The 24,615-nt window shown below is 44.1% G+C and overlaps 2 protein-coding genes across 3 annotated transcripts in view; one reads left to right on the forward strand and one right to left on the reverse strand.

Moving 5' to 3' along the window:
• Positions 1-13,024, forward strand: part of HOOK1 (hook microtubule tethering protein 1) — a 28,863-nt gene extending 15,839 nt beyond the window's left edge. Inside the window, exons 10-22 of the mRNA XM_055815408.1 lie at positions 496-636; positions 1,931-2,132; positions 2,816-2,926; positions 3,166-3,253; positions 3,337-3,397; positions 3,993-4,133; positions 4,757-4,844; positions 5,659-5,693; positions 6,298-6,380; positions 6,783-6,883; positions 7,242-7,343; positions 8,467-8,535; positions 9,349-13,024. Coding sequence (XP_055671383.1) covers positions 496-636; positions 1,931-2,132; positions 2,816-2,926; positions 3,166-3,253; positions 3,337-3,397; positions 3,993-4,133; positions 4,757-4,844; positions 5,659-5,693; positions 6,298-6,380; positions 6,783-6,883; positions 7,242-7,343; positions 8,467-8,535; positions 9,349-9,507 — 1,381 coding nt within the window. The 3' untranslated portion in view covers positions 9,508-13,024. The remainder of the gene's footprint in view (positions 1-495; positions 637-1,930; positions 2,133-2,815; positions 2,927-3,165; positions 3,254-3,336; positions 3,398-3,992; positions 4,134-4,756; positions 4,845-5,658; positions 5,694-6,297; positions 6,381-6,782; positions 6,884-7,241; positions 7,344-8,466; positions 8,536-9,348) is intronic.
• A 3,149-nt stretch (positions 13,025-16,173) lies between these two features.
• Positions 16,174-24,573, reverse strand: LOC101919387 (cytochrome P450 2J2). 2 transcript variants are annotated; one of them, XM_027792677.2, is made up of 10 exons: positions 21,986-24,573; positions 21,334-21,630; positions 20,618-20,780; positions 20,317-20,466; positions 19,609-19,769; positions 19,027-19,203; positions 18,634-18,763; positions 18,208-18,395; positions 17,563-17,701; positions 16,174-16,856 (listed from the first exon to the last, which is right to left on the reverse strand). In XM_027792677.2, the coding sequence occupies exons 2-10, from the start codon at positions 21,520-21,522 to the stop codon at positions 16,681-16,683; spliced, it is 1,473 nt and encodes a 490-aa protein (XP_027648478.2). In that variant the 5' UTR covers positions 21,523-21,630; positions 21,986-24,573; the 3' UTR covers positions 16,174-16,680. The 2 variants fall into 2 exon arrangements, with proteins under 2 accessions (XP_027648478.2, XP_055671640.1); XM_055815665.1 differs by lacking the exon at positions 21,986-24,573 and having other exon boundaries at positions 21,334-21,975.
• Between the last annotated feature and the right edge of the window lie 42 nt (positions 24,574-24,615).

Consider the following 24,615-nt stretch of genomic DNA (forward strand, 5'->3'; position numbering starts at 1 on the left):
ACTGTATAAACATATTTAAGACAGTCCTTACCTTTAAAAAAAACCCAAAAACTGTTACTTGTAGAAAATGTTACTTTTTAATTGCTGTATTGTAGCCATTTGACACTTCAAGAAAGGTGATAGAATGCAGAAAAATGAGTGCCAAAGTGATTTGTGTGTAAGCAAACCAAACCCTCAACCCCCCAAAACCCCACCATATTTCTTTACGGTACTGATTTCTTTTACGTGTTAGTCTTTTTCCCTGTGATCCCTATGGGGGGAAAGGTATCACTTTTCATGTGATCCCTTGGTGCTGATACGGCAAACTTGCAGTATACAATCCATTGTGATTAAACACGTGGACCATAACATTTTTCATGCTTACAGTACCGTTTTTCTGGCTACTTAAATCAGTAGGTTTCCTTTGTCTTGTTTATTTTCAGTAGTTCTAGTACAAAATTAAAAATGTGTAATAGCAATGAGTTCTTAACAGTGTTCCTGTTTCTGATCTGGTAGGCTTGAAGCTGCAAAAGATGACTATCGTGTCCATTGTGAAGACCTAGAAAAACAACTGATTGAACTGCAACATAGAAACAATGAGCTAACCTCTTTGGCAGAAGAATCTAGAGCCTTGAAAGATGAAAATGATGTTCTTAGGTATGTAGTAGAGAGCGCTCCCTGTACACACATTAGGAGGATTTAATGGCTAAATCCAAGGCTTTGTATTTAACAAGATTTTTTTTCTGAGGTGTTACTTCTGCAGATAGATCTTATCTGAATGAGATCTAAAATACATGTTGGAAGAGGGCCCTTTGACAAAGCAGAGATGGAGTGCAAGCTTTGAGGCATAGGCTCTGTTGTTTGCATAAGAATAGCAGCATAAAATTTTTCTGTGAAGCAGGATTAATGAATGCAGAAATTATTCTTCTTCATATGGGATGGAAGGTTGTAAGTTATGCAAGAATTAAAGAGATCGGGGCGGGGATTGCATCCTTATTAAGGTGACATTTCTGTTGGCAAGAGGCTGCCTTTTCTGATGTAGAAAAGCTTATATGAAGCTAGAGCTTTAACGTGACTTTTAGTGGCAGCATTCTAGGCTAGATTTAGGTTAGCAACATGATTAACAAAATGAGATGAAATTCACAATAACCTTGATGCTAATGTAACATAACATTCCAGCTTGTGTAAACTACATTAAATATCAGACCACCCAAGAAATATCCAAAGCAAACCGTACTGCAAAAGCAGGTCTGTTATTTATAAAATAGTGTGAATAAAACATAGAAAGAAAAGTGGATTCAGGTGTTTAACTTATAGTAGTTCTTAAGTAACATCTGAAACAAATCTTAACTGTAGATTTTCTTCCATAATGGTCTTGTACTAGCTTCTAGTGATATGATACAGCAGATGTCAAACAAATATTAAAATTAATTTGTGTATTTATGATCCAAATATTTTTTACCACGTAGATTTTTGTTAATGATCAGGTGACAGTTCTGGGTCATATCTGCTAATGATCATTTTTACAGTGCAGTTACATTCTAATTATGTCTAATCCCACAATGAGAACTTATGCATGTTTTTCCGTACCAGCTACCAGTACTTTGAGGTAACTATCTAGCACAGGATGTTGTGGTGCGTTTACATTGCACCCCACAGAATTCCCTAGAGATATTTGGCATACTAACCCTTGCTTGTACTTCTGGCATCTGACTCTCAGTCTTAGTCCCACTTAAACTCTGTGGTGATCTCAGTTTTTAGAAGTGATCTTTGCGTAATGCAATTTTTCATTGATTATGCATTTTAAAACGAAGCAGTAAGATTTAACTTTTAACTGTTAAGCACGTTGCATCTGTCTGTGGAAATAGCTTGAATGTGCATGACAGCAGAATTTGACTTCTTAAAATCTTTTGAAGAAATGTACTTGTTCTTCTAATTCCTCTTTATTAAGGGCTACTGCAGACAAGGCAAGTAAGCTGGAATCAACTGTCGAAGTGTATCGTAAAAAGCTACAGGACCTGAATGACTTCCGCAGGCAAGTCAAATCTCTGCAGGAAACCAACATGATGTACATGCACAATACAGTCAGTTTGGAGGATGAGCTGAAGAAAGCCAACGCAGCACGTGCCCAGCTAGAAACCTACAAAAAACAGGTAAGGCTACATCTATATTTAAGATGTTACTTTTTCTTCAGATAGTAATCTTAATTAAAACAGTTCTATTTAGATATGGTTTGGTGACCAAAACAAATCAAACATCTAATTTAACAGCGCATGGGATTAACATGTATTGTCCCCTTAGAATTTCTTATTCATGAACAGTCATTCATACTCTGCCATTCACTTTTGTTTCCCCCTGTTTATTACACTTGCAAGCTTAGCTGTAGTTACCTTCTCAACAGATTGGTTGTCCGTGGTTTGCAGGCTTTACTTTAACTGAGGTACTTTGTGTGCCTGCGAGAGATCGTTAAGCTATTACTGAGATTACTTGTATGTAATATTCTTAACTTTCTTCATGGAGATTCATTTTTAAACTGTAAAGCTCTTATTTCAATTTCACTTATTTCATTAGTAATTAAGAGATCCAAGAGTTGGTTTTTTTTTTTAAAAAAAAAGACAAAACCCCCCCAAAACCCTAGAAGACAAAACCAAACAACAAAACAGCAAACCTGCCCCCCTCCCCAAACACATGGGTCCCCCCATCCCATCTTTCCCCGCACCTTGGAGGCCCAGCTGTTTATTTTGGCTGAACTGGGCAGGAGTGAAGGTTTTAACATAGCTTTTAAAGGTAGCATCTTGCAGCATCCATATGCTGAATATAGTCTTTTTATGAAAAGGTCCAAGAACTTCATAACAAACTGTCCGAAGAGTCAAAAAGAGCTGATAAGCTAGCATTTGAAATGAAGCGACTTGAAGAAAAACATGAAGCTTTAATCAAAGAAAAAGAGGTAAGTCCCTTGAAACGAGAGTGTATTTGAACACCCACTAAATCTGCAAGAGGAAAACCTTCCCAGAAGCAGTGCTACCATAAAAATGAGTTCAGCACTTCCTGTGTATGTTTGTGTGCATCTAAAACATAAAATAGGTCTTAGAATGTGTGTGTGTGTCAGTACTATTCCTTGTTAATGTTCTTTGGTCTTAACGTGGTGCAGTATGACTTAATTCTAACTCAGATATATCTTCTCAGAGGCTGATAGTACAATGTGATGCATTGAAAGAGACAAATGAAGAGCTCCGGTATTCACAGATGCAGCAGGATCACCTGAGTCAAACAGGTATTGCTTTATCTTCAGAGGCTTTTTATGTGTATCAGTGATTTCTTTAAGTTTGTTAAATCAAACTTCCCATGCAATTTCAGGTGGATCTCGTCTTAAAAGCCATGAGAATCTTGCTGCTGAAATTCTGCCGGTAGAATATAGGTGAGACAAAAAGATTGAGGTTGTTTTCGGATTTTTGTGGGTGGGTCATAATATTGCCTCTCTGAAAGTCCAGTATTTTTGGCAACATGACCCTGTCTCCCACTTCTTGCTTTCCCTCCTTGATGCTTGTCTGGATCCACACGTAGCTGTTCATAGTTATTTCCCCATACTGTAATTAGTTTGCATTCTTTCTTAAAAGAATATCAGATTGCTGTATATAAAGCTTGATTTGAAACATCCTCTTTGAATGAAACATTTCTTATCTTGCCACTGGCAGACAGAGTGAATAAATAATACACAGTAGCTAATATTACTTCTAAAGTCTGGCAGCGTGAAATGTAAAGGCACAATAAAATCTGGCTTTGGAGTGATTTAATTTAAAAATTTGCTCATATCTCTTTAAAGAAACACTATTGTGATATTTGAAAATTGTAAGTTACCTTTCAATAAGAAGTTGGATTGTTAGCCCAACTGTATCATTAAGCAGAATTGTTCCACTGACTTTAAAGTTGAGGGAGTGAACAGGAATGTTACCTCCTACATTTAGTCACCTTTCTCTTAATTAATAGTGACTTTGTTGTTGTTTTTGATTCAGAGAAATGTTTATTCGGCTGCAGCATGAAAATAAGATGCTTCTATTACAACAGGAAGGATCAGAAAATGAGCGTATTACAGAGCTACAGGAACAGCTGGAGCAAAAGCATCGGACAGTGAATGAACTAGAAACTGAGAAAAGGTGATAGGTGAAACAGCATCGTAAAATACAGCAAAAAATGATTTCTAATTTTTCAGAAGTGGCCTTGTGGCTTGCATCTGTAGTATAGCACTGTGCAGGAAGCCAATTATCCTTTTTCTTTCAGCAGTGTAATCATTAACAAAAGGATATAGAGCAGGCAAACAAAAGTAGCTATAAAATGTGGTAGGTCTGTGTGTAGCGTACTCTGAAGGAAGTATTGATTATAGGACGCTCTTAGCTCTGAATGATTCTTGGTAGACCAATAAGGGACATAAACTCTTATTTCTAGAACTTCAAACTAATCATGTTGTAATACTGGGACATGGTCTGAATTTCTTTTTCAGTTAGTGAATGCTGAAAGTTTACTGGGGTGTGAGAATTTTGGGTAGTTGTCTCAAAACTTGAAATGATTCTAGGTCTTTTATTCTGAAATGTTTAATAAAGCTGCTATGTGTTTGCTTCAGCAGAAGTTAAAGTCAAAAAAAAAGCATTTGAAGTCACTTTTTTTGTGGCTTAGTCCTGCTGGGTAGACCCTCTGAAAAATTATCATCCAGATATGAAACAAAAAATCTGTCTGTTGTGATCTATTTAGATGGGTAATAACTTTCTTTTCTCCCTAAAAGGCTAAATGAAGAACGTATTGGGGGGTTACAACAGCAGATTGAAGATCTGCAAAAGACTTTACAGGACCAGGGATCCAAGACTGAAGGAGTAAGTTAAAGTTCAGGCTTCTTGACCTTGAAGACATATTGCTGGCTGTGTTTAAAATCCTTCAGTGTAACATCAATTCCTTTGTTTAAATGTGCCTCTTGTTTTTCAATGTGTCTAGTGCTGATAACTACTGAGAAGGCAAGATCATGGTTTGGTGCGTTTTTATTTTTATTTTTTTAAGGTCAATTTGAAACGCGCTAGTTTATGCAGCAGTAAGAGTAAGCAACCTTTGAACCCCTTTGGGTCACCCGACCCCTCTCCTCCTCATCCTGAACAACACACACATTTCAAAAGATCAAGCAAGGATCTTAAACAGTTGAGGCTGTTCAATGTATTGTAAAAACTCTCTCCTGTCTCCAAACTCCATCAGTTTAGGTAACACAGAATTGGCTCCACTGTATTCAGAGCAGACGAGCTTAGTTTCTGTAGTATGAGAATCCACGAGACCCCCACACCAACTGCATTTCAATTGAAAAGCTCGTGTTTTATGTGATTCTTTTCCCCTGCCTTCTTTAAGGAACTAACGTTTCTACCTTCTGCTTTACTTCTAAAATCCACTGCTTTTGTCCTTAAAGAGTGGTGTAGTAAGAAGGATACCTTTAAAGAAAAAAGATGCTGGAATTAGTATCTGTGCAACGCAAAAAATACGAATACAGTTACAGAAATGCATGAAAAAATGCAGTTTTCTTAGGATTTATTTGGTTTGACTTATTTAGGTGTGCTAAGTATTCTTGGCTGATTTGTAAGAGCACTTTAACATTGCACAGCATGAAATACAGAAATACAACTAAATTTTAACTCTTTCCTTTCGTAGTCTAGCAACCTGAAGCAGAAATTGGCAGCACATATGTAAGTAAGGCACATGCATCTGCAGTAGCTTATTTATGCTAAATAATTTGACTGTTGTAGCACAGAAAGGGCCTAAGTCTTTGTAGGGATGTCTTGTTTTTCAAAGCCACTGATTGGAGAATCATGCATGTGGTGAGTTAAGTATATAGTGTTCTAGTTTTGTCTACTCTGATCCTGATAATCTTGTAATGCTACTATCCACTTAAGTGTCTCTTCATCACCAATAGCTTTATAACTGTTCTGATTCTCCAACAGGGTACTGAAACAGTCACTCTTGCTGGGCCTAAAATGTGTTTCATTCTTCTGAAATACTTCCATCCTTTCAGCAGGTGTAGTTCCTGCTAAGGAGATGCTGGAGTGGTTTTTTTATTGTTTATTTTCTTTTTTTGTTTTTAGTTTTAGGTAAATGAGACTCAATTCACAAGTTGCAACTTCTGTGGTTCTTCAAAAATATGTAGTAATATTTCTGTTTAAATTCAAAAGCATTGCCAGAGTTTGAAATAGTTGTTTAAACACTACCACCATCAAGTTTCGGCTTTCAGTCTTAAAACAGTGCATGAAATTATTTGTGAGCTTAATACTTTGCCTAACCTTTCATTCATAGGGAAAAGTTGAATGAAGTTCATGATGAGTTACAGAAGAAGGAGGCTGATCTTGCAGAACTCCAGCCTGATGTTAGTCAGAACCGTAAGTTCTGTGTATCATTTTTGGGGGTTTTATTGAGACTGTGTTAAGTTTCTTCTGAAATTCCTATAGCCACTGGGCTGTGGGATACTTTTCTGGATAAGGCTTTCTTCTACAGCTTAGCTTTAAACCTGCAGTGGGGGTGGGTGGAGGGATTTTTTACACGTGGTGGGCAGGGAGAGTTTCATGGGGCTTAGTTTTGTTGAACAGTACTCTGCAATTGGAATTCAAGGTCAGGTGGGACCTTATGGTACAACTGAAACAGAAATAGCAACTTTAAGAAATTGTGTAGTAGCTAAACAGTTTCTCTGGGGGAGGGTGGTCAAATCAAGAGAACATGGAAGCCTTGAAAGTACTATGTCTATTTTTATTTTGTACGTGTGTGTTGATAATTTCTGTAAATAGCCCAGAAGATTGGAGAGCTGGAAGCAGCTTTGCGAAAAAAAGATGAGGATATGAAAGCAATGGAAGAACGATATAAAATGTACCTTGAGAAAGCGAGAAATGTGAGTGGCATATTTCTGAGCATAAACATTCCTCCCTCCTAAATTTTCAAACAGATCGACTTGAGGTGTCTCCCCCCCACCTCTCAATTAAAATTAGTAGCTGCTTGTAGCATTTTTAGTCAAATTGCTTAACTGCAGTCAGTTAAATGTGTGAGCGAATGGGGTTTAGCTAAAGTATGAGATACATTAATAACTCCTTTGTACCCGTTGATGTACCTCCGGTGTAACAGCCTAGTTTTCATTATAATTGCCTTACTAGTGCTCAGTCTGTTTTCATGTTTCAGCTGTGAGCAAAAGAGATGCGGAGCTGTTGTGAATCAAACCTGACTTGTAATGCTTTTGTTTTGCCTTGTTACAGGTGATAAAAACCTTAGATCCCAAGCTAAATCCCGCATCAGCAGAAATTATGTTGCTCAGAAAACAGATAATGGAGAAAGACAAAAAAATTGAAGCACTAGAGGTAAAAACTTAATATTTAATAGTGACTTCTGACATATTTGCTGTTTCTGGTATTAGACACTCAAGTTGCTGTATCCCAATGATCCGATACCCTTCAACACTGCATTCAGTTAGAAACTGCGCAGACCATCAAAACTAGAGATTCTTAGTTGGGCTTAATTAACTTTGTATCCTAGTGTAAGTCTGTCAGCAGTTTACTGTTCAGCAGTGTTTTTCAGTGTGCAACTGAAACACTAATTTGGATTCTTTCTAAACCCTCTGGAAAAACTCAGGCAAAATACTTCATAAAGCTAATAGTTTTGCTGTTCTTACAGTAGGTTGCTCAGCGCTGCAGTGTGACCTTTTTCAGTAGTAGCGTAACTTAGTTTGCGTGAGGGACTAGGTATTTGGGCAGTGACTTCTTTAATTTACTACATCCCTGGTTATCGGTGGTTTCATACACTGTAGTCCTATATAGAAGAGTAAAACCTGTTAATTCAGTAAAATCTGCTCGGCTGAAATCCTGAAAGGGTTGTTGACAGTAGTACAAGTGCTAAAAAAAACTTGAGCAATGCAGCAGTTTGGTTTTATAGCCATATTGATGGGACTGGTTATAATAAGCTGAAAGGGCTGACTTTATAAATGCTGTGGCCTCAGACTTTCTGCTATGTGTACATACTAGCTAAGTATACTATGTAATAGCAATTCAGTAACGTAAGAATGTTCAGCCACTACAGATACATTCTTGTCTTTGACTTTCCGATGAAAAGATTACTGAATTATTTATAGACTTTCTGATACACCCTAGACTTTCATGCATTTCTATCACAAGCAAGTAACAGATTAAAACTTTTTCACTCATACCTTTGGTGAGTCTTCAGGTGACTTAACTGCTCATTCGTGACAGTTTCATCCCACCACACACACCCCCTCAAAGTATGTTTCAAAGTTGAACTACAACTTGTGTAAAATTTAGCTTCTTCCTGAAGGAGTCCGTAACTTCTCTCATAGTCATTTGTTTACAAGTTCTTCCGCATTTTTAAGCATTTCTGCTGCATGTGTTTATTTCCCTCGATGGACTGCAGTAAATTTATGCAGATTATTTTTGTTTTAATTGAGATTCTCTCCTCTCTTTCTCCTTGCAGGCTGAATACAAACTTGCGAAGTTACGTGATTATGAGGAAAAACTAATTGTAACTGCCTGGTATAACAAGGTGGGTCACAAGGTCATTTGTTGGTATTTCAGAAACCAAAACAACACATTTTGCTAAATGTGACCGTGAAATCTTACCTTGCTCTGTTGGGTTTTTTTCTTTTCTTTTTAGCAATATTTTAACAATAAACTATTTCATCAAATTATTTTGTTACATCTTTTCTACTTTTGTGCTTTGGAACAGGAGACTTAAAATTTGGCATAGGCCATGACTTCCATGTTAGTAATGTACGATTTGCTGGCACAAGCTTCCATCAGGAATTTTACCTGAATCCAGAATGTTCAGTAGCATTTGTTGTTGAAGTTTTTGGGCTTGAGACAAAGGGAGGCCATGGTTCAAAAGGATTCCAGACTCCTGATTTAGATGTTCAGCATCTTTAGCGCAGTATTTGTGAAATAAGCGAGAGCCACCTTCTCATCCTGTAGCAGTGTTGCAGAGGAGGTTAGAACATTTGGCCTTAGATTGCTGTGCAGAGGGCTGGGGAAAGATGTTCATCTTCACATGAAGCAATGTTTCAATATAGTTTCATAAAGACAGACTGGAATGGGAAATCAAAAAGGAAAGTAAAATTAAATGGCTTACTAAAGGACCAACTTTACAATAAGCTAAAATTAACACATTCCGTATGAATGTGAATGAATCTTGATTCCTTGAACCTTGGTTCATACCTTTGATGGCAGGAAAAGAGTAGATAAGAAATACAGTAAAAAATTTGGTGTGCATGCTAAGTAAGGATGAGCTTTGTGTATGAAAGCTGGATGGGTTTTTCTCTTCTTTCTGCTATAGTGTAAATGTTGTTTAATGTATTTGCAGAGCCTCACTCTTCAGAAGCTAGGTATGGAAGCAAGGCTGGTTGGCAGTAGCGGTACCTGCAGAGACGGTCCCGGGCGCTCATTCCTAGCTCAGCAACGCCACGTCACCAATACCAGAAGGAATCTCACTGTTAAAGTACCAGGTGCAACATCTGATTAAACCAGAAGGACCGTGAAGGAAACTTACATGCTAAAGTGTCCTTAAATGTTTTATGGCTTCCACTATAACTACTTGATGAAAGAGGAGGTTAGAATGGTGGGCAGCTGCAAATTCAACATCAGAACCTATCGAGAAGCGATTAAGTTGATCAGTGGTGCATCTAGAAGGTAGCACATAGTTTTCCAAGTAGAAGTAGATTTAACTGCAGTAGGTACTTACAAGCACAACTTAAAAGATTTATATTTGCCTTCAGAATATATTGTAAATATAAAATTTGGCACTATATATTTAAAACTTTATTTAATGGGTTTGGGCTAGAAAGTTGACTTTTGTAATGGGAAGATGTTATGCAAAAATGTACTTCAGGAAACTGGCAATATTGGGTGTTTTTGCTGGGCTCTTCTAAAAATAAATGTAAAAGATTGGTACCATGTTTGAAAAAGTACTTTTTTTGGAATGTGAAGTACAATTTTAAAAGCAAGAAAATACTTGTATTTATAGAAAAAGAAAAAGAGGTCTAGTACCGATTGACTTGTTTTTTGTAAGAGAAGACAGGATTTGTTTTGTCATCTCAAGTGAGAAGCAGAGCTACTCAGTTTATTTAAAAAAGAAAAGATCAAGTTTGTGCATATATACATTAAGGAAAACCTGTCTTTAAGATGTTGAATTCACTAAAGCCAAATAAGCTGTCTTTTCCTGCGTAAGAAGAGAAGCTATTATAATAATTCAAAAGTCTGGGCTACATTTTAAAAGTCTGGCGTATTGGTACATTGCATTTATTTGCAGAAAGGGAGTTAGGTGGGAAGGAACCCCATTTATTTCCAGCTATTTATACAACCCTGTGCATAGAAACTAATTTTCCTCTTTTTTTAAATGTTGTTTCACTCCAGTTATTCTGAACTAACTGCTAGGCAGATGAATGAAAGATAGCTTTGCTAGTTGTTGGCAGTAAGGATTGTTGGCAGGGAGGAAAGGGCATAAACTGTAATAGTTTTGCAGTATCTCGATCGAAGAAGACCGGGGATTGTTATCTGAAATCAGTGTGCAGGAAGCTGCTATCTTTCACAAAATTTGTGTCACTGTACCAAATATATTACTGTTGTTGGGAACTGTATTTTTAGGAAGCTTGTTATTGTCTGTTTTTCGTTGCAAACCATGTAGAACAAATTCATTTATACCCATAGTTAAATAAAACAGAATTACAGCAGCCCTTAAGATAAAAGGAGCTCCCTTAAGATAAAATGAGTACACTTAAACTAAATATTTGGGGGTGCTGTACTAGTCCATGATATAATATAAAACTCAGTCATACGCGTGAATGAAAACATATGTCTGTCTTCACCAAAGGCCATCTTTGTTTTTGAGAGCGGAATTCAGTTTTGGAGAATTTAAGTTTTGAATTGTGAAATTTTACTAGTTCTCCATTTTGCATGCCCTTCAGTGTGGCTTGTTCTTTGATTTCTTCCTTTCCCAGCATCTCAAATTCTTTATTGGGCATTGCTTGCAATGCTAAAGAAAAGGGAAGTATTCATTTTTAATACTTAGCATTGCTAATTAGTTGTGGTAGTTTTACAGTGCTATACATTTAGGCATCCAGCAGAGATTTCCTCTTTCAAAACTTCTGCGTACACGAGAAAAGCCAGTCTCATGCTGAATACAGTATGAGCAGAGAATATGCCAGACAAACTGCCATTGAAGAGTTTTGTCTGTCAGGTGGTGTTCTTCAGGACTTTATGCTTCTTTGGACTACCTCTTGCGTTTTGAGGTCTTTTACTGCTGCAGTGATGTTATTGGGGTTTGTATTTTTGAGGTACAATTGTTTGTTTAATCTGCTAGTGGTGTGGGAGGTGGTGGTGAGCAGTGGAACACGAGACTAACTCTTAGCAAGGTGCTTACGTTTCTAAAGCCTGGTACATTGGTTTGTCGTAGTGAAATGTGAAACTGTCCCCGATGGTGTTGAATGGGTCTCTTAATGCTCGTTCTCTGCAGCATGGAAACTTTCATGAACGTCTTTCAAATACTCATCTAGTTAGTAGGGTTGATGCATTTGTTGTACTTCTCACAGTAGTGGAGCTGTGCCAGTAGTCATACCGGGTGCTGAATAGTGAAAAACTTGGAGCAAATGTCTTTGATGTACACTTCTCAAAACTGCAGACCCTGGGACCAAAAATGACCAAGAACCTCCCTATCATTTAATTGGAAGTTTGTCCTCTGGCTAGGGATGGAAGAGTTTAAATACAGAACTACAAACAGGGATCAGCCTTTTTTCAGGGCAAGGTCATCCCCAACAGTCCTGTTGGGATTGCCAAAAATGAATCGGGTTTTCAGGTATTAGATGAAATGTTACTTGGGAGTTTTCCAAACTGTTAAAATCAAAGCCTGTAACTATAACTTAAGTGTTTCTTTGGGACTGAGAACCTGTTTCAGAGTGGCTGTTTAATAACTGGTTAAACTGGGGTTATGTCCTATGAATGAGGAACCGATCTGTAGAAATAAAGATTTGATCGTAAGCCGTGGTGCTGCGTTCACTTCAGCTCATCTGGCAGTGCAGAAAGGGGCGCTGGAATGAGTACCATTTCAACGTTAACTTCATTCATGTCAAACAAAAGAGGCTACTAATAGCATTGCTGTGTTACAGCTGAGTTGTATGCAACACGTAGCAGCAGAACAATGTCAATGCGATGTTCTTTGATGCAATGTGCACCACTGCTGAGGCAGGACAAAGAAAGAGGCTACTTGTCTCTGCTGCAAGATGGATTCGTATCATGCCCAGACAGCACAGTTAGGAACAGATGCAAATTATGAGATTAAGTCATTGAATATTGCTAAAGTTGTTCAGCATTATTAGTAACTTTAGCCAGTTTCCATTATATAGATCCAAATATATTACCAATAGGGTGATATAGATCCAAAGAAACAAAAATATGTTCTGATTGACATATCAGTTACTATTTTTTTAATAAAATATTAAAAATAGCCACTATGTAAATGAAGTGTTTTGTAGCAATAATCCAAATTTTGGACTAGTAGGTTCTTCTACTCAAGGTGGATCAGGCAGCAGTTTTGAGAAGATTCTTTTGCAACAGCTGTATTATAGTGGATTAAGAAAACATTCACTGAAAATAAATTTTCACCTGTTTTTGTTCTTTAAAATATATATATATGAGTATTCTATTTTCTACAGTATACACTTACTTGGAAATAAGTAATATAAGCAATACTGATGTTTTATTTAGGTAGCCATAAATAGTTTAGGAATTAGAAATTGAAAGCAATTGTTTAAGAGGTAGTAATGTCTAGTAAAGTAATTTTCTTAACTTTTTTGCTTTTTCCCTTCCTCCCATAGTCAAGCTGGAGTTAAGGTTTTCAGTGTATCAGTGTCTACATCTTCTGTTTAAAACAACTGTAAACACTGTGTTGCTTAGAACTTGAAAAATTGCACTAATTTTTAAACTTTTGGTTTTATTTTTCTTTGGAAAGAATTCTTTTATATTCACATAAAGATTTTTAAAATTAATTCTTTGGTGTCTTTATTTCAAGCAGTGTGTTTAATAGTCCACAGCTGATGTAAGCATCCGTGTTTCTGGGTGGCGTGTCAATATGCAGACCCAGTTCGTCTGATTACACCATCTAAAATGTCATGTTACAGGATATGTAACATGTATGTATGATGAGTGTGTGTATGTTTTGCTGTAACAACAACGAATCAGGCTTGTGCTACCTTCCCCTCCTCTTTTCAGTTCATTCCTGCTTGCAGTTCTGCTCCTCCCCGAAGCTGGTTACCTCTGCTCAGTGTGCTGACAGGCATCTGAGCGCTCGCTGGTGACCTTGTGAAGTGGAAAGACTAAAAGCCACTACACGTGAGCTGTTGAGTGACTTCAGCGATTGCTTATTGCTACTGAAAGAAGTTAGGATCTCTGTGCTCTCCTCAGCCCCACCTAAGAGAACACAGAGGACAGACAGGTACACACTTCTAAATCACCGTGCTTGGTTTTATTTGGAAAACAGACTGCCCTCTTCAGCCTGCTGTGCAGGGTATTTATGTGCCCAGTTCTTAGTCTTGTTGAAAGCTTCTTGCTCCCTGGGCACAAACCTCAACCCAGAAGCGAGGCTGGGAATGAGAGCAGGCAGCCGTTCAGCCCTCCGGAGTGAAGATCCGCAGGGAGATGATGTCACAAGTTTCTTTTAGGGGCCCTGCCAGACCTGTCTTTGCCACAGGTTTTCCCTTTCTCTGAACAATAATCCTCAGCCTGACTGTCCTGACGTGGGTAAGTAACAGTTTCTCCTGCCTTGGCCTGCTGCCCCTGTGAGGGTGGGGAGCTGTGTGGTGTCTGGCTGTGGAAGGGCCTTCACAGCGGCAGAAGGGTCCCGGTGAGGGTGAGGTGAATGACCAGACGTGGAAGCACCATTTTTCCTTCTTTCTGAGGCTGAATGTAACAGCATTTTCAGATGCTGAGGAACAAAACCTGCAGGTGTGTGTGTGAGGGAGGAGGGAAGGGAAGGGGCTGCCAGCTGTGCAGGAAGCCCGGGCCAGGCTGCAGGATGTGTTCAGCCCATGTGGGAGCTGTCACAGGACACCCATGCTGGGGCGGGGGGGGGGGGTGTGGGGCACAAGCGAGGGGTGCTGTGTGCAGCGGGGACCGGGACCCTCTGTTTCCACCTGCTGAGTCACAAGAAGCTATGCTCAAATGCAGGCTGCCTGCGCAGAGCCTGCGTCTGCAGCCCTGTTTGCTTGTGGCGTTTCTGGTAGCTTCTTGGGCACCAAGCACCGCAGCAGCAGGTCTGTATGTTTAGGCAATGCGTGTCCCTGGAAGAGCGGTGCAGGTACAGTACAGCCCCGAGGGGGTGAGGTCAGCCGTGCGTGCGACGTGGTGCCAAACAGTCCTCTGAAATGTGCTCTTTGCTCGGAGTACAGCTAACCCAGCGGTGACCCGGGGAGGAGGGGGAGGAAGCTTTTGGATATAGCAGCAGCCTGGGAAAGGAAACGGGAATCTTAGCCAAGCACTGGGGAGAGAAAAAAAAATAAAATTCAGATGACACCTGTGAACTGGAAGTGCTTTGGGAGTAATGCTGCACACAACAGAAACTTGTCACTGGTCCCCTCTCCTGTTCCCTGCTGATTCCAGGCACTCAGCCTGCTTCCAGCCTTCCCCTTCTGCTTCTCCCAAGGAAGGAAAAGAAAGAAAGGTCTAGAAAGTCAAATGAACTTCCTAGTTTCTGCTGCGAAGGGAAGATGTTGAAGCCCCTTGCCAGGAGCAGGTCGGGAGGGCGGTGGGCGTGGGGAGAGGAGGGGTGGAGACCTGGGGTTGGGGATGTCTCATCCCACCTTTGGTGAGAACCTGGTCGGGTCTCCTGCATTTTATAAATAGGCTGGTTCAGTTTCTACCACGTGTTCTCGCGTTTCCACCTTACGGATCTGCAAAACAGGGGTCTCAAGTGCCAGAAACAGCAACTTAGTCCAACCTCTTGTTTCTGTGTCTGGCACAGAAAATTAGAGGAGGGGGCAGAGCCTCCTTGCCAAGCCCTGTGCTTGAAAGAGCCCTGCCAGAGCCCGTGCTCACCAGCTATAAATTTTGCTTTATGTTGTATGGCTGTGTGTAGCCCCAGTGTGCAGCTGTGGGGCCACAGGGTGTTTCCATGAGCCGGTCTGCAGGGCCATCCCAGCCTTCCATGCTTCCTCCCTTGTGTACTCGGAGGAGAAGAAAATGCAGGTTAAAATAAAAGGATTTGAAACCCACCTGGGCATTAATGCTTGCATGAAAAAAGATGCTTTTACGTCCTTCAGGAGATGACTTAATTCTTGGAAGAGGTGCTGGGAAAAATTGGTTTCTTGTAGGAACATGTAAAAAGTACTGCAGGAAAAATTGAAAATGAACAGGAAAAGATGGCTCTCCCCTCGCTTCTCCGGAAGGCAAGCAGGAGGTGGAGGTGTGCGTTATCGGCGCCGTGCCTTCCCACCAGCCCCCGGTCCCACTGCTGGGAGCTGCATCTTCTTGTGCCTGGAGGCCTTGCTGGGGTCCCGTGGTGCCACAGTTGGAGTTGATGCATTTACTGGTGTTAACCATCAGCTGTCTGTCAATCTTGGAACTGTTTCACCTTACACGTGGTGGTTTGAAACATTAGTAATTTGTTGGCGGTATTTTCCAAAGGACCTTTTTATTCATTAGACTGTTGTGTGAAGCAGGTTTAGCTGTGCATCGTCTGTTGCTGGAGCTCACCCCTCTACCCACCCCGGCCACACCAGCCACTCGATGATGCTGGGCAGGTAAACAGGATTTAGCATATTCCAAAAGGCAGGACCTGTGACTTCTATGGCTGGAAGCTCTAGAGATCTGGCGGAGCAGAGAGCACTCCCCACATGCTCCCTGTGGGTGTTACACTCCTAATCACTGTGGCAAGCCAGGACCTGGCCACAGGCTTTGATGGTTTACCTGCTAGTGTACTTGTACTGACAGGGACATTTATTTTCATCAGTTCTGTAGGAATTGCCTTTGCTGTTACAGTGCCGGCCCCTCTGCTAACGGAGAGCAATGCTGCAGTGACGTGGGCCAGGCCCTGCCTGGGTGGACTCGCAGCCCCCTGCCACCCCCTGGTGCTCTGGGCACGGCTGAAGGCTGGAAATCACCTCTGTTGGGCTTCACTTTGCAGAACGCTTCGTGACAAAAATGTTTTGGTAAGCGTTTATTGATGCAGGAGAAAGAGATATTATAGAGCAACTTTTGGGGTTTTTTTACCCGATTACATGCCAAGGATAACAAAACCAAAAAATGTTCTATTAATGTGATAAAACACAGGCTGGTACTGCTCTTCCACAGTACACAGCCACAGCCTGAACACAGCAATCCCTAAAGTCTTGCTCGTTCTCTTGCCATGGTGAAGCATGGCCATCCATCATAAAATTAGGAAAGCCCCAAGCCCCACATTCATTTGCAGTGCCATATGGCAAGCCTAAAAGTGCCCTGGGAGATCCCAGGCTGATCGCCTTTCTCATGTGATACAGAGTGCAAGGTCTGCTTCGAAAAGAAATTATTTTGCAATTGCTTTAAAAGAAACTACCCAGCCTCTCCCTGGAGCCAGGCGGTTGTTACCACTGCCCAGGGGAGCCACCGAGGGCTCCTTCTCAGCATCCTTCCCGAAGGATTTTTCCCTGCGAGGATGGTGGCCCAGGCTTCCCTACCGCGGCACGGCACAGATCTCGTAGGACTGTGGGGCCAGCGTGATGCCTAGCTTGAACTGGAGGGTGAGCGTGGTGTCCGGGGGCGCCTGGAAGGTGAATTTCTGGAGCAGAGCCGTGAAGAAGAGGAAGAGCTCAGAGCGGGCCAGCGACTCGCCCAGGCAGGCACGCTTCCCTGTGGAGACAGCCACCCATGGCATCCTCAGCCTGCGCCAGCTGCCCAGCTGCTTTCACTGCTGAGAAAGCCCCTGCCTTCCCGTAGGACCGTGGTCCAGCTGTGTCACCCCCTTCCCAGGGTGAGATTTGCAGCCCAAACTGAGCTCTGATAACGCCATGGGCTTTACAGCGCGGGCTGCCCCCGGAGGGCACGTGCTCCGGTGAGCTGTGCTGACGTGCACAGTCTGGCCGTGGCCGTGCTGGGAGCGGTGGTTTGTTTGAGCTGCACCAAAGAGCCACCAGAGGTGGTGTGTGAGGCTGGTATGGGAAGCAGGGGTGCTAAAAGCAGTCTCCCCGGGGAAGCTGTTGGCTGGGGTACCCTGTGGTGGCAACAGCGAAGCCCTTGGTGAACTCAGCCACGTGGAAGCAGGAGCACAGAGCGATGCTCTTCCCTTGGTGAGGGTGTTTCTAGGGTCTCTGCCGTTTTTAGGGTCTCTTATTCATCCTCATCTCTCTTCTGTACATGTGAAGAGAGATGAGAAAGGGCTCAGAGCATGGGTGAGGTGCTTTGGGGTGGCCACTTGAGCACTGCTGGAGTGGCTTCTTCCAGGGTGCAGCCAACACCTGCCCTTTCCATCGCTATTTTCCTCTGTGTCTCCACCATGCGGTTGGGAGCCCCATCCCAGTGCCTCAGCACAGAAGCACCATGGTCCAGCAAATCTTACCTATAGAAAATGGCATAAAAGACTCTCTTTTCCAGAACTGACCATCCTTCAGGAAATGCCCGGGGTTAAAAGTGTCGGGAGTTTCCCACTCATTCTTGTCAAACATCACGGAGGTTAAATTTGTGAGCAAAAGGGTGCCCTAGTAGGTGAAAAAGAAATAAATCACACTTTCTCTGTCACTGGCAGCAGGAAGGACATTTTTATCTTCCATTCTCCTCTTCGTGAAGAACATCCACAGTCAAATTCTGCTGCAATTATTTGTCCATCACCCCCCGCACAGGCAGTGTTTTCTACTTCTTGCCTGTTCAGAGGTGCATTATTATATACCCACACTTCTCCCTCACCAGCATAATTTTTATCTGCTGTAATCTTGGGCCAAAGTTCCTGTAAAAGCTAAGTGAGATGGGATCTGTGCCTCGATAGGGGGTGTGGAGGGGTGTCACCCTGCAGTGCTTTGCACCATTCAACATGCTGGAGAACGTTTGGATGGCAAAAATACGTGTTCGCTAGGACTGAACTCTGGCCAGGGCAGAAAGGCTGTAGCTCTGCCCCTCCTGCCTCCACAGGAGCGAGCTGGTCTGGCGGATCCTGCCTGTGGAACTGGGAGGCCCTTGCTCAAGTCTCAGTGCTCAGGAGTGAGGTTACCTTTGGTATGTGGAAGCCATCCAAGACCGTGTCCTTCACCACCTCTCTTGGCACGTTGAAAGGGATGATGTTGCCTTTCCTCTGCACTTCGTGGATGACGGCGTTGGTGTAGGGCATGTTGTTCCTGTCCTCCAGGGCTGGCTGCCGCAGCTGCCCAATGACCGTGTCAATCTCTGTTTGCACACGGGCTGGTGGGAAACAGCAGGGATCAGCCAAGGTTCACGAAAAAAAACCAGCACCCTTGGAACAGCACAAGGGGTTGCTGTGAGGGGCCCCCAAGGACCGACCTGGGACACCTGCTACTGTTTGTGCACCTCTTTTGTGTGGGTGTAGGGGGATTCCCCATTTTTCTCTCTCAAAAAAAAGAGGCTCCCATGAAGCTGTGAGGGCTAAAAGCAGGGAAAACCACCTTTTTTCTAACTGTACCTTGAATTTCTGGATACATGGCCATATACAGCAGAGCCCAGCGGATGGTTGTGGACGTGGTCTCGGTCCCAGCAAACAGCAGGTCGGTTGCACATGCCACGAGGTTTTCCTCCCGGAAGATGCCGTTGCCCTTCACAAAAAGGTGCGTTAGTACCACGTGAACAGCAAGGGCTGCCCTGACACTGGCTTAGTCCAAGTCAACCCCAAGGACTTTGGCAGACGCTGCTGGCCCCCCCCCGTGCCTCCATCCCACTAACAGGTGCTCTGGGCCCGATGTCCGTCCTAAGCTCCTAAATGGCTACACAGGCAGCTCCGATGGGGAATTCAGGCTCATTTCTCATCCCTCCTGAGTTCTAAGCCCCGCTGCGGAAGGGTTTGCTCCATGTTGCTGACCTTGGCTATCTCCTGCAGGTAGCTGCTGATGAAGTCATAGTTCTCTGAGAGGTTACAGTCCTCCTTGTGTTTGTTGATCTTCTCTTTCACGAAACTTTTCAACAACCTCCAGTTTTTACGAATGGTTTGATGGGACCCAGGGAAGAACTTTATTATAGACGGGAAAGAGTTGTACAGCTTTGGACACAAAAGAAGAAGGGTGAGTGGAATACAGGACTGTTATCAAAACTGAAGGAGCCTGCGATGCCACTGAATTGCTGGAGTTGTGGAAATAGCTCAGCTCCAGGAGACCATTACAAGGGGTTGATATTCCTGTTACGGAGTGACTCGTGTATTACCCGATGGTACAGTGGGCACGATGGGCAGGAAAGGTGGCGTGGGGTGAGGGAGAGCAATATGACCATTGCCCAGCTTGAAAATAGGCAGGAAGAAATTACAGGCAAATCTACCCTGTGTGAAGGAATAGGGAATGATGACGACGTTTGCTGATGAAAACACTATGAGTTTTGAGGCTGACTACAGCGAAGAAACTATGGCCCTGCAAAACTGCACAGCATCCATGTTGGTGGCAGGAGGGTGTACCTGGCTCATGACGGTCGCGTGGAGGCTAGTTGTCTCGTCAATGAGCTTCAGCAGTTTTTGGAAGTCCTTATCCTCATAGTCAAACCGATTGCCAAAGGTGATGGAGCAGATGATGTTTGAAACGGCGTTACTGATTTTAATGTGGGGGTTGAAAGGCTTTCCTGGAGAAGGAAAGGGGAATGATCAATTCTCTTCCAGTCTTCACAGAAAAGTAGGAAACAGTTGTCAGAGATAAAATATTCAACAAATACAAGTGCAATGAGCGGCCCTGATGGGCACCCTCTTGTGTCACTGCTCTCCCGGGATGCCTGGGCACCCCCATGAGCTGGCCAAGTCTGGCAAACACCCTGACAATCAGACTACGGAGATGTTTGTTTACTTTGGAAGGCAAGAGCTGCAGAAGGGTGGACGTCATTTGAATTAATCGGAAACATTGGGATTTACACACGCCCAGGACTTTCCAGAGATCTGCGAGAGAGCAGTAGGCTGAGGGTGGGCTATGACTAACGCTTTGGGTGTTACCTAGCTGCATTCACCAGTCAGTTAGGAGGCAGAATGCCTGTAAAAGTGAGCTGGGATGCTGGCAGGGTGCTAGCATCGCTTGCAAGGTGAGTTGTATTTCCAGCATGCAATGAATCATGGGTGAAATTATAGTGGGCCATACCGGTTCCTGTCTTCAGCACAGCTTATGAGGGTCATAGCACTCACCTTGCTCGTCCCCAAACACATCCACGAGGTATCGGCACTCCTCCTGGATGCGCTCCTCCAGGCTCCTTTTCCCCAAGCCTAAGTTTCGGAGGGTGGTCAAGGTGAACCTCCTCTGCTGCTTCCACAAGTGCCCGTTGGAGGAGACCAGTCCTGCAGGAACACCCCACTGTGAGCCAAGGCAGGGCCCTCCACCGAGGGCAGAGAGCTCCAGGGCTCTGTCTTATCTCCAGCTGTCTTGGACCTCCGCAGGGTCAACACTTTGACCTTACAGCTGAGATACGTGTCCTGAGGGATAACTCACCTAACTTGCTGAAGATCTCCTTGTCAACTGGAATTTCAGGGCGATCGATGAAGTTTTCCCCTTGGTTTACTAGAGCTTCCTTAACCATCCGCAGCCCATTTACGAACACAAACGATGTGGTGCCCAGCTGCAGCTTGAAGATGTCCCCAAGTTTTTCAGAAAGCTGGGAGGGGGGGGCAAAATAAATAAAAGGGCTTTCATTTGCAATGCATGTGTCTGTCGGGACAGGGACAGCCCTGGCAAGGGACACATGAAAATAAGGGAAGCTGAGAGCAGGAGGGGAGACAGGGTGTTTGCACAAGTGTCTGCTTGACTCAGTCTTTTTTCTTTCCTCTTTTCCCAAATCACTAATCAGGAGTTGGTGTTAACTGGCCATAATTCAAGTAAAACTGTCCAGGTTTGATTTTTCAGTCCTGTGTTTTTCATGCCCTTCCCAAACACCCTTCCAGTCCCTGGCCAGGCCTATGGGGCTCCTACAGCTGCCACCGTGTGCATGGTATCATGTCGTGCCCTTTGTCCAAAAAGGTCGCTCCACCTTTGTCCCCCTCCTCCTACCCAGGCAAACTTCATGATGTTCCTGCTGACCAAGGGAGAACCTGCCGCCTCTAGGTCCCCATGGGCCATGGGCTTGGGGTTAATCCCTTCCCCATGCTGCAAAGGTGGTGTAACTGCAACCCCCTCCGCCCCCTTCCCCACGGTGCCCACCACCCCTGTACCTTCTGCACTGTGGCCTGGGGGTTGTTGAAGTTCAACAGGTACATGTGCCCGATGAGGGGGAGGGAGAAGGGGCTGGGAGGGAAGTTCTTTGGCTGCCTCTGCTTCACGTAGCTGGCGACCAGCAGGAAGACAGTGAGGAAGACAAGGAGCATCTGGAAGGAGATGCTCTCCCAGAGGAAGCACAGCATGGGTGGATGGTGGAGCTCCACAGGGATGTGTCTTGTGGCAGGTCAGGGCGGGCTGAGCTCAAGGGATGCCACCAAACCCCCTAGGGATGGGGGGAGATGGGCAAGGTGCTGGGGGCACAAACACAAGACAGCATCAAGCAGCTTTTGCTGACCTGGCCTGGAGACCACATTTGAACTCCCGCTTTCCCATGTTTCAGCAAGGACTGTTTGATTAAACTCAAGCATTTCCTCTGATCCCATTTAAAAAACCCTGAACACAAACCATAACACCCCCAGCTCCCTCTTTCCCCTCCTGCCTCCCACCGCTGCTTTACAAAACCCCAGTGATCCACGTCCTTGCCTAAAGGACAGAAAGGAGCTTTGCGGGGCCAGGATTAAAACCTTCTGGCAGCCGCGCCATGCTGTCCCCATGAGCCCGTGGCTTGACGTGAGTCCCACTTTCTCCTCCCCGTGGTGCCCTCACCGTGCCGTGTCCCAGCGTCGGCTTCACAGTGCCGGGGAGGCTCCCGCCGCTCTGAGCTCCTCACGCTTTCCGAGTTTGCAGAAGCTCGTTCAGTGATATGAAGAGTCCCAGACCAAGCCCCAGGTCAGCAGGGCCATCCGAGATAAGGTTGCACAAACCTTTCGCAAACCATCTGACTCACTGGTTGAGGTTTCGGTGTGTCAGGGTGATGTGGGCTGGAAGCCGTCCAGGATCTGCAGCGGTTTCTAAGCACCATCATTTTCTCATCTCGGCTGGATGTGTGCAAGCAGAGCACCCTGCTCCGGCCGGGAGCCGGCCTTGCCCCAGGCCCTCCCGCCATCCCTTCCCACCCGCTGTGGCTGTCGAGCGTGCAGCCCATGCCGAAGCCGTGCCCAAAGCCCGACAAACCCGGGGCAGGTGCTGCAAAGCCACAGCAGGTGCCCGGCTGAGCCGGCTGGGCCCTTTGGCGGGACCTGTAACCATCTTCCCACCCGAGAGTGGCTCCGAGGCAGGCGGCTGGCCAGGCACTACACCACAGTGGACGTGGAGCTGTGTGCTGTGCTTTATTGCAGAAGAAGCGAGGGCATTTGCACCAGCAGTTTGCCATCACACTGTGTGGCTCTGCTGCGGCTGTCAGCTGCCTCCTCGTGCCCCGGGGGGTGATTCGGGTTCGTTTTCTCTCTTTTGGGGACATTGGATGTGGCTGATGGGGTTGTCCGGTGCTGAAGACAAAGCGCAGAGATGCAGCAGCACCACCAGAGTGATGCCATACACGTGAGGGCAAAGCCTTTACGTTTGAGAAACTTGAGAAGTTAAATCATTGTTTTATTCTGCAACATAAAGGGGATGAAGCTGTTTTTCAGGAGAAGCTCTCTTTTTACCTCTGGCTTTTAAGTGCACTTAGGCATGAGCCCTGTGGAAAGGCAGGAGTTTCCCCCTCATTCACATGAGATGTTCTACTCAAAAAACCTCCATGTTCACGCCTCCTGCCTTTATGATTTGGGATCATTACATTTAATTTTTTTTTCCCCTTCAATGGATTTAAAAAAAAGAAAAAGAAAAAGAAGACAACTTCAATCTTTTATTCTCTCCATGAATGGGGAAGGAAACCCTAAAGTAACAGAGAAAGGCAAGTTTGAAATGGAAGAGGGAAGAGTTCAACACTTGTTTGCTAAGCCAGTGCAAATAATACAAGCTGCAGCCCCATCCCAGAGCTCAGACCTACACCAAAGCGAATAAAAAAAATGGAGAGAAACCACTGCTAGTCCTGAATGGCTTTGAAAACTTCATAGGTGAAAAAAAAAGTCCACAGATCTTTTATGTTTTCTCTTTTAGAAAGAAAGAAAAAAACCCACAAACCACCACGGGAGCCTGTAACTGCGAAACATTAATTAAAAGTGCAATAGGATTAAAGCGATCAGTTAGAAGGACAGCTCATTGACAAAATCCCGGGGTGCCCGGCGTGGCAGGGATGTGATGTGCAAAGGACTCTCCCATGTGGCATAGATCTGCCACTGCACAGTGATTGCTTTGCAAGGCAGCAAAGGCGGTTATTGCAGAGATGGAGGCTAAAGCCAGTGGAAATGAAACTTGATTTAATCCTCTTTTCCTGTTAACTACTCAGTGCCCTACGTAGGTGCCCATAAAAAAGTCACTTGTGAAAGGTGGGAAGAAAAAAAAAAGGGGGGTGGGGAATAAATCTTTGCTGTGGCTATATTCTAAACAAAAGCACACAGGAAAAAACATTTTTAAGCGTTAGTGCTTGGTCACATAAATGGAAAACTTCTCCACAAGTTGCATATTTAATTAACTCTTTTCCAGAGAGACCCCAGCATGGGCTAAACAGTGTCTCCACCACAGAGGGTGCCATACCCCTGAGCCACCTCCTCAGCCCCACACCGTGCGTGGCCATAAACCTTTGCCAGGGACGGAAGGTACGTGGAGATCTCCTGCCTTCCCCCCGCAAAGCCTCCGTGCCCACATTTCCTTCCTCAGCCATCAGTGAGCTGGCGTGGGCACGGCCCTTCTGACACTGCTACTTCTCATGCTGCTGGGCTTCTGTTAAACCACTCCTGAGCAACCCCACACAATTATTTTTTTGCAACTTTTCTTTCCCACTTTGTATTTTATTAGCACAAACCTTATCTGGATAAACCTTTCCTGCTTCCACAATTGCAATACTGTTTTTGTAGGCGTTCAAGACCTACTGGAAGCACAGTTCCTCGTGCCATCCTGCTTGGGTTGGCCTTTGGTGGAAGCTGCTTCTGGCACCCTGTAGCCTCCTAACTAAAATTTCAATATCCTTATGAGAGAAAAAAAATACGCGCTGCTGCTGCAAACATCTCAGCTCAGATATTTCCACCAGAAAGCACCAAAGTGATGGTGCAGGGGGCATACAGCACACTGAGCCCAAGCCCACCTGAGGCTCAGGATAGGCCACCTGGAAGTCCAAATTGGTGCTAAGGCATGAACCCAGAGCTTGTACGTCCAAGGCCAGCTGCCCCCACTGACCATGGACACCTTGGAACACAGCCCATGGTCATTTGGTGTGCTGCAGCACTCGGATTTAGGGGTTGCTAAATGGTCTCTGGGTGGTGGATATATCCCCTATGGAAGAGCCAACATGGACC

The sequence above is a fragment of the Falco peregrinus genome, chromosome 10, assembly GCF_023634155.1.
Source record: "Falco peregrinus isolate bFalPer1 chromosome 10, bFalPer1.pri, whole genome shotgun sequence".
In the NCBI taxonomy this organism is placed as follows: domain Eukaryota; kingdom Metazoa; phylum Chordata; class Aves; order Falconiformes; family Falconidae; genus Falco; species Falco peregrinus.